We start from the raw sequence: 17,536 nt of genomic DNA, 5'->3' as shown, positions 1-17,536 counted from the left end.
CTCCACCCCCATTTGGATCCCTGTGCCGCTACTCCTCTGCAGACCTTGGTATAGTGCGGGGCAGCTGTGCTATGGGCCCCCTCCATCCCCAACCAGGTCCCTGTGTCACAAGTCCTCAGCAGACCTTGGAGTATCGCAGGGAGCTGTGCTATTGGCCCCCTCCACCCTCACCTGGGTCCCTCTGCTCTGAGTCTTCTGCAGATCTTGGCTGTCCCTCATGAGTCCCCATGATGAGTTGTGCACTCCACCACACATGGGAACCAAAAAAATCACACTGAGGGGGTCATAAAAAAAGTTTATTTGAGGGACAAGAGGATTAAGGGGTAAAGAAAGTAAGAGTTGTCAAGAGTCGTGGAACAGTCTTTTTCAGTGGCTATTAGAGCTAGAATGGCAGGCCTTCTTCATTTGAGAAGTTTTACAGCCGTCTGCTGGGCTGATGGGAAAATACTCTTGGCTGTACCAGGAGCAGCTGTAAGCAGGGGAAAAAAAGGCCATGCAAAGGAGGGCAAAAACCCATCTGTGGTGCACAGGCCAATTTGCTGTAGCAGGGTCTGCAGCTGCATGGTGAGGGGGAAGGGTGGAGGGGTGTGTGATTCCAGCCACCGGGACAGCTGGGTGGGAAGGGATCCCTGTAAAGTGAAGGGAAATGGAGGGGGAAAAGGAAATGGGATGGGAGAAGGGCCGCAGAAGCTGCCATCTGTGCAGAGGAGAGGAGACTGAGTGCCCACCAGCCACGTAGTGCTGCAATGTGCCCCAGGTAAAAGTAAGAGGGCAAGGAATATTGAAAATACATACAATCCAAATTCCCATGCTTCTTTAGGTTGACAAAGACGACTTCACCCTCCTAAAAAATAACAGACAGAAAAAAAAAGAGCTGCTCATCCTGTGTGACCACAAGCCTGGAAAATTTGCAAAAATGTTGTGTGGCACCATATCACCAGATCGCTATCTGGCATGGCAAGGTATGCTACCTTGGAAGCCACAGTAAGTCATGGCTGAACAAAACGTGGTGCAAAAAATACAAGAATTCTTGGATGATGCATTTGAAGAGCTCTCCAAAAAGGAGAAGCATTCCCTCCCTATAAATATTAACATGCTGTTCTGAGGGGAGCAGTTCCAGAAAACTTATACCTCATACTCAGCCATAACCTGCCTAGCGTTCAGAAAAGAATACTCACCAGAACAGATGGGCCTCAGGGGCTTGGGGACTGACAGACAGGACTGGTTCCAGGTCTATAGGGAAGAGCTCTGGGCTGTCAGGAACAGTTTCCTTGGGCCCCTGCTGGCTGCTGCTATCCTCCTCTCCACTGGACTCTTCCTCCTGGCCAGTCCACACCGGACTTCAGACCAGGGCCTCCACAAGTGTTGAAATGAAGAGTGGGCAATGTGGTCGGGTACCCCACCAAGAAACATGTATAGCTGTTCATAATAGTGGCAGTTCTTTGGAGAGGAACCAGACTGCTTCCTGGACTTTGCGATACGCCTACTGGAGTTCTTTCACCTTCACCAACATTATGTAGAGTCCTGGGAGTAACCTTAGGCAATCATCAACTGCTATATCTTCTCATATATGTTAGTGTTTCTCTTGGACACCCGAAGTCTGCTTGCCGCTGTTTATTCTCTCCGCACTGCAAGAGGATCCAGAATCTCCTGATGGCTCCATGCTGGAGCTCTCTTGCAACCCTGAGAACTACTAGGAAGATCACTATCCTGAGTGCTCATGATTGCAAGAGACGGCAACCAATGTGATGGTTACCGATGCAGTGAGATGTGATGGGTAAAAGAAATTTTAGCTTTTGAATGCTTCCGACATTTCCAGGGGTTGCTAGTGATGAATTCAAATTTGCAGGCTTCCTGTGACCTACTTATGGCGCACCTGGAGAGCAGCAGACATGGGAGCAGCCATACATGGCAGGTCACCGCATAGCACTGTTGGATATATATGGGACACCTGTGGAGGCGGATAAATTCAATTTTAAGACACGGCTCTTCTACACCAGCCTTCATGCGGACTTTTAAATTCGAGCTTGATGCTGCACCCAACCTGTTTTAATGGTGTTATATTGATATTAGTGCTCCCTAAATTGAGCTAATGGTATTTACAGTAAAGACAGTCACGTTGTAATATCGAGCTAACTGCTTTAAATTTGAATCTCTCAGTGTAGATGCAGCCCAAGAATGCTCCCTCTCTTCCTCTGGCCCCTATGACTCCCACCGCCTGATCTGGAGGAAAGAGGATGTGACATGACTAGATTTTTATATTGGGCCTAGAAGCCATTTTAATGCCCATTGTGGCTATTGTCCCCAAATATTGTGCTGAGGGGCTGTGTGAGGTGTCTAATGAAAACTAATGGTGCCTTGAACCTGTGTATGCTACTTATGTGTCTGTATCATGCATGTAGGTAAAGTTATAGACTTTAGCTATGTAACTGAACACTGAAACATTTTCTAGCAAAGCTTCACAATGGAAAGTGCGAACTCAACTCCAGCCAAGATGAGTGGATTATAAACAAAGGCTCAGGCAATCAAATCCACATCCCAGATACTTGGAACTTATCAGTGGAATGCAGCGCATTGGTCAGATGACCTGGACAAAAACAAAGGAACAGGTCCACCTCAGAATTCTGAGAGTGTAACCTGGGATTCATCCAATGGCACCTTGCCATAACAGCCCAACTGAGTCAGGTGGGGGTGAACCCTCAAGGAACTATGGGAAGAAGAAGGGGCTTGGTCTCTGAACACGAGAGTAAACATAGGATGGTGTGGACTCAGCAGGATTCATCTTGGATCTTTTGGTCTTCAAGGGTCCATGTCCCAGCATGGGGACCGCAGCAGGCTGGACCTACAATGCACCAATAAGTGAATCTATGGAACATGAAATAAACTTTCAGAGACTTTCAAGAATCAGCAAACAACACTGCTGGTCTGCATCAGTAGTTATGATTGATTTATATAAAGTATTGCTTTAACAAATTTCCTCTCCAACCCTGTTCTCTCTCTCTTTTTTTTAAATTAATGAATTTTTAGATATTCGAGCTAAAGGATCAGAGTGTGGTGATCTGATTAAATTCCAGATATATATTGACCAGGAACCAGGGCTGGACCCTTTGGGGTCCAGAAGAATCTGTGTGTTACTGGGTGAAACAGGCTTAAGAGCCTCTTGCCTTAATTTGGGAGTTGTTGGTCTGGTGCTGGCACAGCAGCTGGGAAGTCTGTGGGTGGCTTCTGGCTGGCAGAAGTGCTGTGTTGGCTGGTTGGATTTGCCAGAGAGTGAGAAAGAAATCCCAGCCTAGGGATGTAAGTAGCCTGGTTTTCAAAAAAAAAAAAAAAAAGAAAAAAAAAGGGTACCCTGGCTTGAGTTCTCTAGCTGTGTCCAGAAACCCCATCCTATTACAGAGGGAAATTCCTTTCCCCTTTCCTCTTCCCACTGTTATCCCTGACATCAGCAATTTCACATTAGATGGCAATAATGCATCCTACAAAGAGATACACTGTGGGCTCAGGTGGAAACGGAAGTCAGAGAAGCTACTTGTTCACTTCGCAGTGCTCTGTGTTGAGAATGTGTTACTTGAGTGCTCTGTCATACTGCTGGCTTCCACATAGAACTGAATGTGTTTTTGATCTAAAAATGGTCTCAATGGTGTGGGATCTGGCTACATAAAATATACCTCCTTTCCTCCCTGCGTGACACTTTCACATGTGAAATCAGAAGAAGTACTCAAGCTAACAGGTTCCCAATTTAAAAGAAAAAGGAGGGAGTCCAAAGACAAGACTCCTTCCAGGAGAAGTTCTTGGCTCCTTTTCTTGGTCCAAGTAGAGCCAAAATTCAACAATTTTCTGGGACTACTACAAAGACAATCTCTTTTCCTCAGGCTTCTGGGGAAGAAATGGGTGTCGAGGATAGCCTGACTAGGTGGGGCTGTTACCTGAGCCACATAGTAGAGTGGGGAGTTCTCACTATTTTTCATACACTAATTCTGGGGTTTTTGTGTGTGTGGTTGTGCCAATGCACTTACAACACCACAAAAATATCGCACAGAAACCGAAGTGAACAAAATAAGTTTTAGGTGGGATTTTTGTATTTTTCTGCACAAAAGGTATATGCCAAGTTCCATTTGGACACAAGCTAAAGCAAATATCCATTTGGATACAGAGTGTTTAAAGACACTGTTTTTAAAACAAACAGCAGCTAATCCTTCACTACAGTGGCATTTGGAAGGTACATACCAGTCACATTCCATGCAAGGCCAGTCAGTAGGGTTCTTTGCCTACAAAACCTTATGCTCCAATATATCCGTTAGTTTATAAGGTGCAACGGGACTTCTCTTTGTTTTTGTGGATACAGACTAACAATACTCTTCTGATACTTGTCACTAGCTTCTGTTACACCTTTTCCTTCAAACTGAACAGGTGGTGCTATGCCCTAAATTCAGAAGTATGTTTTTCGTATTTCCCATCACTTGGTCCACCGATATTCTCTTCCCTCTCATAACGCTACACCGTCTTTACTGCCTAATTGACACTAGAAATTCCCCACTGACTTCTCTTGATTTCCCTTTTTAGTACATATACTGTTTTCTCCCCTCTTCAGAAACCTTCCTTAGAGCTAAAGAAAATGAAGTCTCAAAAAGATTCTGCATGCAGGACTGGAAGTGTTCGCTATTTTTTCAGGATACTTTTTATTCATTAAAATAATCTGCTAGAACTCAAAAATTCAATCAAAGGCGTGGTAGCTGTGGTGTTCTTATGTTGCAGCTCTAGAGACCTCAGCCATGAGAGCGGTTTACCCATCAGTGAACCCGAGCGACAAAACTCATTTCTGAAGGTCCATTCCCCAAACTCTTAACACTTGCTGTACAGAGGGGTGAGTGCTGGCATGCCCTCCCCATCTCTTGCTTGAGGGCTTCATCTTTTCATACCAGCCTGAAGCTAGAGGATATCGTCACCCATTCTAGTTTTCTATCCATTTTCCTGCTCTAGACCATTCTGTGTGATGTAAGGGGAAAGGTGAGGGTGAGTGTAGTCTCTACTACTCTACCCCTCAACTCCGACCTGTTTTGTGAGTGGCCTTTCCTTGTGAGTGATTCCAGTTTTTACCCATGCTGCTGTTCACAGTCTTTCCCAAGCAGCAGTACTGTAACATGATTTTTTTTTTTGGACAACTTCACTACTGCTCACAAAGCAGTTGTAAAAATCAGCAGCAAGTCCAACCAGAGACTGATTCATTTCAATCTGTTATTTGGCAAAACTGCACTAAGTTTTAAAAGTACTGCAAACTCTGGAAGATGAGACTGCATCATTTTGCATTCAGTTCACATTAGGATGGTTCTCCTTACATCTCTAGGAGCTAGAATCTTTCTTAAATAAAAATAAAATATTACAGTTTTCCAGTACTTGACTGTGAAATCTTTGTTTTCTCTAGTGAATATGCAAGCAGATTTTTTATTTTCCAAATGCAATTTGGCAGAATTTGTGAATGCTGAAAGGAAGCAAACACAAAAACTAACACAAAATGCATGGTTTAGCAGGACTAGATATTGATTCTGTTTCCTACATTCTTTTTTGTCTATTCCATAAGACTATTTTGGCTTACTCTGTTTAGACTTTTGTTTTATATTGACTTTTTCTGGAGGAGGAGGAGGAGGAGGAAATACGCTGTGATAGAAAGAAGCGTTCAAAAGTCACCATGTGTTAAAAAAGAGATGAGTGAACAATGAAGTCTCTGTTGAAAAATGCAAATAAACATTCACAGAAAATTGAATTGGGAAAAAAAACTAGTACTCCATTTAGTCATTCCTTCAGTCGGATGAATCATACAATCAGGAACAGAATATTACTTTGTTTACAATAAAAGGCTGCTGCTGAAATCTTATTCCTCTTACCCTGCACTGACTGTCTCTCTCCCATCTCTCTCCCCAACAGCTTCCTTTTACCTTCTATCTCAAGAACAAGTTTCTGCCATCCTTAATAAGTATGCTACCCCTTCCTAAACTCAGCTCATTTCCCACCACTTCTTTTCCAACTTCCTAAACTGCCCTTCCAAATCTCCCTCCCAAAAGTCACTTGTGAATCTTCCACCCATGTTTTGTTTGCATTTTCTCACACTCACAATTGGATCTCTCGTGTTTCCATTGCATATTAAATAACCTCCCTTTGTCAAACATTCTAAAAACAGCTTTACCCTTAAAAATAAAGCATGTCCAACATGAGAGTACACCTTTATTTTTTGGGTATTTCCTATAGTTCTAAATTTTGTCTGCGCTTGATGCACATTGTTAGACTGTGTTTTCACAGTGTTGGGTAATATTTGATAAAGCTTGACCTTATCTATTTGTCCTTTCCCTCCATTTCCCCATCCAAGTAATGTCAGCAACACAACCAGGAAGTGTGAATACTGTAGTAATTTAACACAAGCATAGCATCTGAACTGCTCTTTGAAGAATTCATGGTGAGAAAAAAAAAAAAAAAGTCACCACAACACTCAGGGCCAAATTCTGCTCTGAAAAGTGCATTGAGATACTAAATCAAATCAATGGGAAGCACGGCAATGGTCAGAATGCAGGTCTTAATGAAATAAAATTGTGATTTAATTATACAGAATATCGTTAAAATGCAGTATCAGACCCATTAGCCAAAATGTTGATTGTTTCCAGAAAGTTGATCATCTTGCCCTTTTATCCTCCCAGCCCTCCTCTTTATATTTCTCATTCACATTGGTTTTTAACTCCAGGATTCTCACCTCTCTTCTGTCCAGAGGTTTACTTTTTGCTGAGCAGTCTGAGCTGTATATGACAGCCTATCACTGCTATGCTGATTCTGCCTTTCTGGAGAAAGCTGCTGCCGGAGCTGCTCAAGCTCACGCTCGTACATCATCCTCTGCTCTTCTAGAGCACTCCGCTTCTCTTCCAAATACTGCTTCTCCAAGATCTGCACCACATTTTGAACTGGGTCTAGAAAAGGAGGAAACGAGAGAACACAACACTTGAATTTAATTCCAGGCCAAACCTCTTATCAATATTGGCTAGCACACTACAAACACTTCCATTGCTTACTGGGCTCTTAGAAGATATCTGAGATAAATTAAAGCTAAATAACAGAACATAACGCTGAGAACCAGAATGGGAGGTTGTAAACAAACTTTATGGGACCAGGGGAAACTTGGCCACAGTCATGATAAGTGGATATTTGGCTAACTAAAATCATGCTGGACTACAGATGTTGCCAGATGAGAGTGTGTTGGAGTACAGAGGTTTGACCTGTACGGTCAGAATATCTATATTTCAGTAGCATTCAAAAATGTGTAAGTACTTTCCAAGAGCAAAGAAAAATAAAGCCATTGCCCCAAAGAAGTTATAATCCAAAAGTCAAAATAAATGTACAAATGAAAGAGATATAGCACATAGAGAAAAACAGAATAGTAATGGCTGACATTACTAGTTCTATTTTTAATGCTGTTTTAAAATATATTATGGACCCCTAAATGGGGGAGGGAAGGAGGAAAGAGTGGGGGTTGAATTAAGAGCAGGGAAGGAAGGTAAGAAGAAGAGGGAAAGGAAAACTTCATTTTCTCTGTATTAGCAGATGAGGAAATGTGATGGAAAGTAGTGGAAGAAAACTGAGGCAAACAGAATACATTTTATCTACCCCAGTTAATAACAGTCACTGAAATAAAGGACTTTTTCTCCCTTTTAAGAGTAAGTTGCCAATGAAACATTTTCTAAAATTTCTTTGTGGTTCTGAAAAAGAATGATTTTCTATAATAAATTAATCTTGCTATATATCAGAAAGGGAGGGGTCGGAGAGCAAAGACAGCTATATTCCAGACCAGACATGTCAAACTCAAAGCCTACTGAGGGCTGCACAATCAAAAACTGATAGAATTACATTTTCTTTAGGGGCCCTGAAAGCTATCAGAAAGTTGTAATGATTACAGATTATGTTTTAGGTATATTTTATAATATTTTTTCAGGTCTTGTTTGACTATAACACAATTTTGATTAAGAATTTAATACTTAATATGAACTTTGGTTTTATAATTTTATTATTAGTTCACAAAATGAGAAAAGGCACATGTAGGCAATGAGGGAAGGAAGAGAGACAGAAAACACTGATGATAAAAGAGATGAGGGAGAAAAAACAAACTGGAAAAGTCAAAGACAAGCCATCTGAGAGAAAACCATCTCAAAGAAAGAAGGAACGTATGGTTTTGCAGTGAATATGCAAAGGCAGGTGTCAGGATGCCTGCACTCTATGGTTAGTTCTGCACGCTCTGTGCTGCCAGTTTCATCATCTCCAAAAATAAGGATAACCTACCACACAACAAAGTCTTGAGTTACCAACATGAATGGGCTTTGAGATTTGTGGCGGGAAGGAACAGCAAGAGCTAATGTAAAGAAGTGGGATCTGAGAGGAATGGAGCTGTACAGACTCAGAGAATGAAGATTAGGGCTGAGAGAAACTGATCACCACCAGCTCGCTGGTGGAACGCCCCGATGTTGTGTTGCCAAGGGTGTACTGAAGTAGGAACATTTCCACCGTACAGGATTTGTCAATCACTGTGACCAGGGTAGAATGATGCTTTGGCTGACTGTATATAGCTCCCTCTCACCTTTTGTACAGGGTGGGTACAGCACAGTGAAACCCCTTCTCTGCCCAAAGGGCAGCCTCTCCCCCCACATGGTGGTTACAGATTCCCTTCCCCCCACCCCCTTTCAGTGGGCCACAGAAGACATCACAATTCAACATTTTTATCCTGCACAGTGGAAGCAGGGAGAGAGGAGAGCGGCGCTGGGTGGCCCCAGTAAGGGAAGGAGTGATGGGGAGAGAGCCCAGGTCAGGATCTCTTAGATTCTGTGGCTACTGTCTGAAGTCCAGGAAGGAGATTTCCTTTCAGTTCCACTGGAGAGAAACTGCGCTCCCCTCCCCCTCTCAGACCTCCTCTCCTCCAGTTTACACTGCACCCCTCCCCCGCCCCGTTTCTCTGCACTTCCTTCTCAGACTTCCTGGGGTTTACACTGCAATCCCCCATTGCTCTGTGTCCTCCCCCACTTCAGACTCTTTGGGGCTTGTGTTCCCCCCACTTCAATGCAGCCCCCATTGCACCACCCCCTGAACCCTTGAGGCCAGCACGGCTCCCCATTACAGGGCAGTCCCCATTGCATCACTGCCTCAGGCCCCATGAGGCTTGCACGGCACCTCCCCATATCCCTCCCCATATAATTATGCCTTGTGTGCCTCTGCTTCTTGCTCTGCCCCCCACTGCTCCCTACCTGCCACTGCCCCAGGCAGGCGCCCCTCTATGCCTTGGCCCATGTGGGTTTCACCACACCTGCCCGTACCTTCTCCCCATATAAAACTCTTCCTCATGTTCCTCTGCCCCTTCTTCCACACTCCCCCCAGGTCCCTACTTACTGCTGCCCCAGGCAGGCACCCTTCCCCACTTCTGCCAACATGGGTTTCACCATCCTTCTCCTGAGAGCAGTCACACTCTCCTCTGGCACGCATGAGGGGCAGGGGGCAGGACAAACACCAATCCCAGCTCCTCGGGCTGTCCCCCGCGCACGCATATTAAAGCCCCCCTGGCTCCCTGGGGTCTTAATATGCATGCAATGGACACGGACAGCCTGAGGAGCAGGAATTGATGTATGTCCTGCCCCCTGCTGCTCATGTGTGTCAGAGAAGGGAGTGTGACTGGGTAGGTCACACAATGTTTTATTAACATCTAGGCATGGGCCGCAAAAAACACACACACACACACACACACACACACACACACACACACACACCCCAAAAATGGTTGAGATGGCTGCTCCAGTCTGATCACAAAGAGGTAGCAAGCAAGCATATCCTTGAATGAGCTACAGAGCAACTGGTGCCCAGGCAGCATGGCCACCACCGCCCTGGGGAGCAGCTGCTGGCCACCCCCACCAAGTCTCCTCAAACCTCCCACCTCCCTGTCCTGACTCCTGCACCTCCACACTCCCAGCTAACTGCCCTAAGCCCCCCACCCCATGCCCTGACTACTGCACCCCACAACCACCCTAGCCCTCTGCCCTAAAGGACCTGAGCAATCTGGGTAAATATTCTAACATTCAATAAAGTCTGGTTTGATTTCATGTTTGAAGACTAAAGGTCAATACTTTATTGAACAATACGGTAACACTTAGACTACCCTGCTGTGCTGTAGCTGCCACATACAGACCCTGAGAAAACAAACTAAATACACAAATAGCTCACATTGACACAATCACAATACTTTGGTGTGCAGCACAGTTCACACTGCTACATGCCAAACTCTGGGACTGTGTAGACAAACTCTTCGATCCAAGGGGTCCAACATGCCAGCATTAGCCACATGTAGCTATTTGGCCAGTTGAGTGAGGCTAGTTGGCTTGAACAATAAATATATTTTCAGAATAACATGGACTAATTCACTATAGCAGTAGCCACTATTCAGAACTGATTGGCCACCATGGCCTTAAATGTGAGTGGTCCTGCCTTTATTCCAAATATCAAGTCATGTTTGGCCAATATACAATACTGGTGCTACATGGAGAGACATGCCATCGTTAGAGGTGCCACGTTAAATAGAAGCTCTGTATGACAGTACATACTAATGACCAGGAAAAGTTCTTTATAAAACCCAATTTCTCACGCGGTCAGAACAATGGTGAGGGTTGCCTGTGATCTTCTATCATAGTTTGCATTTACCCATCTGCATTATTTTCAGCATCATTAAAAGTATCAATTTAAGAAATGAGTCTTTGGAAAAACTGAAAACTAAAAATTACTATTTTAATCATATCTTTGTGGTTGAAAGAATAAAACTCATGCTTTGAGCATGGACTTACAGTGATACACATCATTACAGCCATTATGAATATGAAGTGAAAATGTGTAAATAGTAAACATTTTATAAAGACATTAAATAATATATTATGTATCTTAAATGGTTAGTGATAGCCTCTTTCCTAACTAGCCAGAATTTGTTTTGTCATTAGAATCATTAGTTATTTTTAACTTCCAGACACATTTTGGACTAAAACAGATTTTTCCATGAACAGAGTTTTGACAGAAGTATACACACTAAATTACTTATTTGCCTACCTATAATTCTCATTAAACACTTGCATAATACAAGCAGATTTATCTTCACATCTGCAACTTTTATAGCATCATCTCTAAAATATTTTGAAACCATAGTTACACAGAAGAATGACTGAGAAATTAAACATGACAGAAAATAAAGGACAAGCATGCTAGAAATGAAAAGATGTTATTGTGTTTGGAAGGAAAGGAAACAACACTAAAGAAAAATCATTGAGAAAAGCATTTACTAAATTCCTCAAAGACTATTTAATTGTTGCCAGAAAGTGAGTTCCTCAAGATCAAATGGAAAGACCTCTCCAGACACCTGCTACTACAGATCACATTAATATCTGTTACACCAATCAAATCATAGTACGAAAAAAATATTCTTTGTAACATCTGGGAAGTCAACAGTTTTCTAATTTCAAGTAACATTTCCAGTATCTGCAAGAAGCAGATTAAGTAGTATATGAGTATTTATAATTTAATACAAGCAGTTCTAATTTGCTAAACATTAAAAATGGAAATTCATCTATATTAATGTTGTAACTGTGAAAACTAATGGTCCAATTTATAGCTGCATAACTACAGAAGAAATGAAAGTTATAAATGGTGAAATTCTCCCCAATTCGAAGAGCCCACATTAGGCACTAACCAGAACCTACACATCCCATGTAAACCAATTTAGAACGTTGTATGAAATGTCTGCAATGGGGAGGATTTTACTCAACATTAGCTTTAAATTGGATCTTATCTGGTACTGGAGGCATCAACTTGCACACATTAATGCATGTGAATATTTCTATGGATATGATTGGGTGTGCTCAAATACACAGTTACTCTTCTGCAAAACCATTTGAGGGATTAGAGCTTGAACATTTAAATAAAAGACTATACTTTTTGGATATGCAACTGGCACCTCACTTTGATTCTAAAAATGGATTTTAACGTGTGATGGAAATGTTACCCTAATAATGACAGTAAAACGCTTAAAAACTGACATATATAAGCCCCCTTCTAAGCCAAGCTACAAGTTGAGAAAAGTTGAGTGTACTACTACTAAAAATTGCACTACAAAATCCCCACACAGAACTGTAATGATTTTAAATAAAACAGGAAAAAGGAAACCCAATCACATCACTTATTTCACGATCATAAAATAAATAGAGGAATAAAAAGCATAGTTGTTTGCTATATGTCTGATTGGATCTCCAACACACAGCTTATCTGCCATGTTTTGAGAAGGAAATGAGCATGGTGAGGGGAAAAAGCCATTTGGGCAGCAGTTGTCCACCACTGTCTTCAAAATTCTACCCTTTCCTCAGAACTTTCTTAGTGCTAGATATAGGACACTTACATTTCTGAGATAATACATTCTTAATGCAGCTTTGCCTTGCAGAGGGCATATTTATTTAAAGAGGGATTTTAAAAAAAAAAAAATCAATTACTCCTTGTGTTTGCTTTATGTCTCAAATCAAAATAACAAAAATCGCATTTATAATAACCTACAGCTAAGAAAGAGAAACCACAAAATCAGAAGTCCACTTCCTAAGGGATATACTGAAAATATGGAAAAAATTAACTTACTGTCTTTAAATACTTAAGTAAAGTTATGCTTCACCTCCACATACAGATTGCTTTTTCATTTTTTAAAGTAAAGGAATAATGGCAGTGGAGAAAAGCTGGTTTGAATTTACTTTTAATACATAAAAATGACACTTCCATACATTTTACATATTTATCAACAGAATGTTTACATCACTTGTTACACTCATCAAGTGATAGTTTCTCTGAGATTTGTCAGATTTGCCCTTGCCTTAGAGCTCAGCCCTGTGGCAAGCTACACTAGCCATGGAGGTGATAAATCAGGGATTTTCACCACTGCTCCTGTTTTCAGTGGGTTTAATGGATTTTTCATTTAATGTAAAACAGCAATGTATGCATTTACCAGATTAAAACAACCAAATTAATTAAAATGTAAGGATGTATCTCACATTTACAAATGCTAAAGTAAATTACCAAAATCTGTCTAACAGTGAGATACAGCATATAAAGAAAAAAATAAAAGGCAATCAAAAGACATGCCATTAAATTAAGGAACAGCAACTCACTGTAAATTGATACAGATTATTAACATCCCTGGTTAGTGACAGGCAGTTCAACCACCAATTGATGTTCTTCCATTAGTTGAACCATCTCATGAAGTGCCAAGTTTTAAACCTGCCTCAGCTTTGGCATAAATGAGTGATGTTCCAAGGCCTTAATACAGGCAACTGTACCTTCGTGTAGGATGAGACTGAAGATCACAAGGAGGACAGATTCATCTCAAATTCCCTTGCTGGGACAAGAGAACCATTACAAGCATATTTCTATGCTCAAATGATGATAATTTACATGAGTTAAAAGCCTGATCTTGCAATCCTTACCCACATGAATAGTCCTATTGAAATAAGTGTTATTACTGATGTAACAACTGCAGGATTGGGCCCTTAATACCGCAGTGTCCAATATATTCGCTACTTGCCACATGTGGCAAACAGCACGTTGCACTGTGGCAAATGCATGCATACCTAACTCATAATAAACAATAATTCTTCAAATTCATCATATGTGCTCAAGATGATTCGCACAGGTGCTCCTTTAGGCAAGGCAGCCTGCCAGCCAGTGGGAAACCCAAGGACACTGATACCTTGTGCGCTGAAAGGGAGCACTGTAGGGCATAGCAAGCATAGAGGTTTGGTATCACACCCTCCAATACGTGGGGACTGTGTCACTGTCTGTGAACTACGGGCAGGTAAAAGCTGGAGCCATGCCACTCCCAGCCGTGCTGGGGCGGGGGAGGCTTGTTACAAGCTACTTGGGGTTCAAAGCCTTTCCATGATTAGCCTCTCTTTGCTGCAACAAGTTGTGTTGCGGTACTTTGTCTGTGGTCATTACATCATCTCACAGTTTTGTGCGAATTCAAAGGCCAGAAGGTATTTATTTTTCTAATATTATTTAATACCTTTGTATAATATAATGTGGCAACTATGGAAATATGATAACCACTAGTGTGGCGAGCTTTGAATTCTGATTGAACACTGCTGCCTTAGTATACTGAACTCTTGCTATAATAAAATCAGCAGGGTATGAAATCAATGCCATGTTCAACAGCAACATGTAAATGATGTGAGGGAACAGAAGAAACCAGAGAACTGTAAATAACTTATTCTGATTACTATGAGTCATGGCAGTGAAGGAAACTTTCCTATTTAGGGGAAATAGCAGGAGAGATGATGGTGAGATGCAAAGACAACAGTAAGCAGGAACAACAAGCAGTTCCATAGCACCTTACAGAACAACAGATTTATTTATGAGGTAATGAGCTTTTGTGGGGCGAGACTGCTTCCTCAGATTTTCAGATTGGAGCGGACACTTAGAATCCAGGGTTAATATACCGGGGATGGGGAGTCAACAGGAGGGAAGGAGCACGGGGGAAAGGTCACCCATCAGTAACAGAACCAGTTAAAGAAGTAAATTAAGTTAAAAGAAATGTGTCACAATCCTGCTAACAGCAAAGGTGGGGAAATTGCCCTTTTAATGTGTGAGATAATTGAGATCTCTATTAAACCCTAAGATTAAATGTGTCAAACTTGCAAATGAATTTAATTCAGATGTCTCCCTCTGCAATCTCGTGGTAAAATCCTTTTGTAGAAAAATGGATACTTTCAATCTTTTATTGAATGTCCAGGGGGTGTTAAAGTGTTCCCCTAGAGGTGTATATGTACTCCAATTCCTGGTGTTGGACTTATGTCCATTCACCCTTTGGTGCAGAGACTGCACAGTTTGTCCAACGTACATGGCAGAGGGGCATTGCTGGCACATGATGGCATGTGCAGGTGTATGAGCCCCGATGGTGTTGCTGATGTGGATAGGTCCAGTGATGATGTCTCTAGTATAGATAGGTGGACAAAGCTGGCAATGGGGTTATAGTCAACTATGTTATGGTATTACATCAACAGTACGTGATGGACAAGAAAAGATGAAACTGCCATGAAGTACAGTTTAAAGTTAAGTTTATAGCACTTTCACAATTAATTGTGGTCAAAGCTTAGAAGGTTTTAGAAAAGGATTAGATAAAATGACCATCATTTACAATTTTATCACATAGAACAATAATGTGGAAAGAATAAAAAGGTGCTTCAGGACATCAGCTAACCATTGACTGATAACGTTAGAAAGAAACTCTACGGCTGTGTCTACACTACAGTTCTGTTTCAAAAGAACATCTTTCGAAAAAGAACATCGAAAGATCCTCTTTTGAAACAGAGCATCCACACACACCAGCAGGGACCAAAGATTCAGTCCATTCTTTCAAAAGGCCCCCAGCACAATTTCAAAGGAGAGCGTCCACACATGCCAGGCACTCTTTCGAAAAAGCAGGGACAGGTAGCGCCACGGGCAGGGCTGAATGGTGGATGAGCCCTTCTGGGGCCGTCGCTTGCCATCCCCTTAAAGGGCCGACCCCCTGTTCCTCAGCCTGCACGCTCTGAGGGACAGCAACCCTGGCCCCAGGCAGTGCAAGAGCGAGAGAGACAGCGAGAGTAAGAGCGACAGCGGAGGTGGCATCCCAGGCCCTCATGGACCCCTAGCAGCACCCCCCGCTCCATCACAGCTGTGGCCAGCGCCCTGACCATGGTCCTGGCCACTGTGCTGCAGCAGCTCCGGGTGGCCATCACAATAGCCACCATCCTGGACACCATCCTCAGGGTGCAACATCCCCAACCAGTCCCCTGGGTCATCTGCCTGTGGAACTTCCCCACAAGCAGCAACTGGTGGGACCAGATGGTGCTGGAGGACTGGGGCAATGAGCAGTGGCTCCAGAACTTCAGGATGACCAAGAGGAAATTCCTGGAGCTGTGCCACTGGCTCACCCCAGTTCTGCAGCACCAGGATATACACCTGAGGCCGGCGCTCCCCCTGCACAAAAGGGTGGCCATCGCCCTATGGAAGCTGGCCACCCTGGACAGTTACCGATCCACTGGCCACCAGTTTGGGGTGGGCAAAGCCACTGTCAGGGCAGTCCTCATCGAGGTAAGCCGTGCCCAGCTCACAGCAGGACTCCACGCTGGGGGCAGCCTTGCGACAGGCACCATCGGGAGAAGGGTGGGCACCCTGGGGAGGGGATGGGACGGGCAGGGGCAGGAATGGGGACAGGCATGGGCGGGCAAGACACACCCCACCCCATGCTCACGAGCGTGCCCCACCATGCCCTGCAGGTCATCCAGGCGATCAACAAGGTGCTCCTGAGGCAGCTGGTGTGCGTCAGGGACCTGGACGATGCCATCCAGGGAGCTGGGCTCCCCCTACTGCTTTGGGGCCCTAGATGGCACCCACATCGCCATCCAGGCCCTGGAGCACAGCCACGGGAGCTATGTGAATCGCAAGGGCTACCACTCGGTCGTCCTGCAGGCCCTGGTCGATGCCAATGGCTGGTTCCAGGACATCTACATGGGCTAGTCCAGCTGCGCCCACAACGTGAGGGTCTTCCAGAACTCAGGGATGGGATGTCGTATGGCCAAGGGGACCTTCATCCCCCAGCGGGAGCTCCCCATCGGGGACACGATGATGCCGCCCTGTATCGTGGCTGACACGGCCTACCCCCTGCAGGCCTGGCTGATGCAGCCATACACTGGGCACCCCCAGCCAAGCCAGGACCTTTTTAACGCACAGCTGAACCGCGCCTGGAACACTGTGGAGTGGGCGTTCAGCTGCCTCAAGGACCGTTTTAGATGCCTCTACACCAGGCTGGAGGTGGGCCTCCCCACGTCCCGGCGGTGGTCGGGGCCTGCTGCACCCTCCATAAGCTGGTGGAGGCGAAACACAAGCCCTATATGCAGAGGTGGGCCGCCAAGGTGAGGCATGAGTACGAACAGCCCCATCATCCTGTGCCGCCAGGCCCAGGAGGATGGGGTGCATGCAAGAGACACCCTGCTCCGGGACCATGGTAACCACCCCCACCCGCACCCTGCACACGCACACTCCCCCCTACCCACACACACCCCCCAACACCCATGCACGGGGAACACAGGTTAAAACATAAAATAAACTATTTACTTTGAAGAAGTGTGCCCCTCATTTTCTAGGTGGAACTATACACATGTAGGGGGAGGATAAGTGGAGAGAACGGCTTACATGGGAATGGGGAGGGTGAAAAGGGAGAACTATTTATATGGGAGCAGAGAGGGTGGACGGGAGGCCAGGGTGGGGAATCCTCACCCCTCCATGGCTGCCCCTTCCTCCAGATGTCCGAGGGCCCCACTGGGGCGGGGTGGGGCTGGGGCCAATGGCACAGAGAGGTAGGGACGCAGCTCAAGCGCAGTCCCCATGCATGTGCCAGGCTCAGCACGGGGGGAGGAGGGGGCCAGGGACTCAGCCTCCACCTGGCCAGCTAGGTGTGGGCCAGGCA

At 44.3% G+C, this 17,536-nt stretch overlaps 1 protein-coding gene across 6 annotated transcripts in view; it reads right to left on the bottom strand.

The window, feature by feature from the left end:
- Positions 1-17,536, bottom strand: part of KIF13A (kinesin family member 13A) — a 220,233-nt gene that overhangs the window by 55,956 nt on the left and 146,741 nt on the right. For all 6 annotated transcript variants that reach the window (XM_074987606.1, XM_074987602.1, XM_074987603.1 and 3 more), the window contains one exon: positions 6,740-6,950. In XM_074987606.1, the coding sequence (XP_074843707.1) occupies positions 6,740-6,950 (211 nt within the window). The remainder of the gene's footprint in view (positions 1-6,739; positions 6,951-17,536) is intronic.

This window comes from Carettochelys insculpta, chromosome 2 (assembly GCF_033958435.1).
Source record: "Carettochelys insculpta isolate YL-2023 chromosome 2, ASM3395843v1, whole genome shotgun sequence".
NCBI classification, from domain to species: domain Eukaryota; kingdom Metazoa; phylum Chordata; order Testudines; family Carettochelyidae; genus Carettochelys; species Carettochelys insculpta.
The sequence above is the reverse complement of the archived record's forward strand: the minus strand, read 5'-3'. Positions and strand labels throughout refer to the sequence as shown.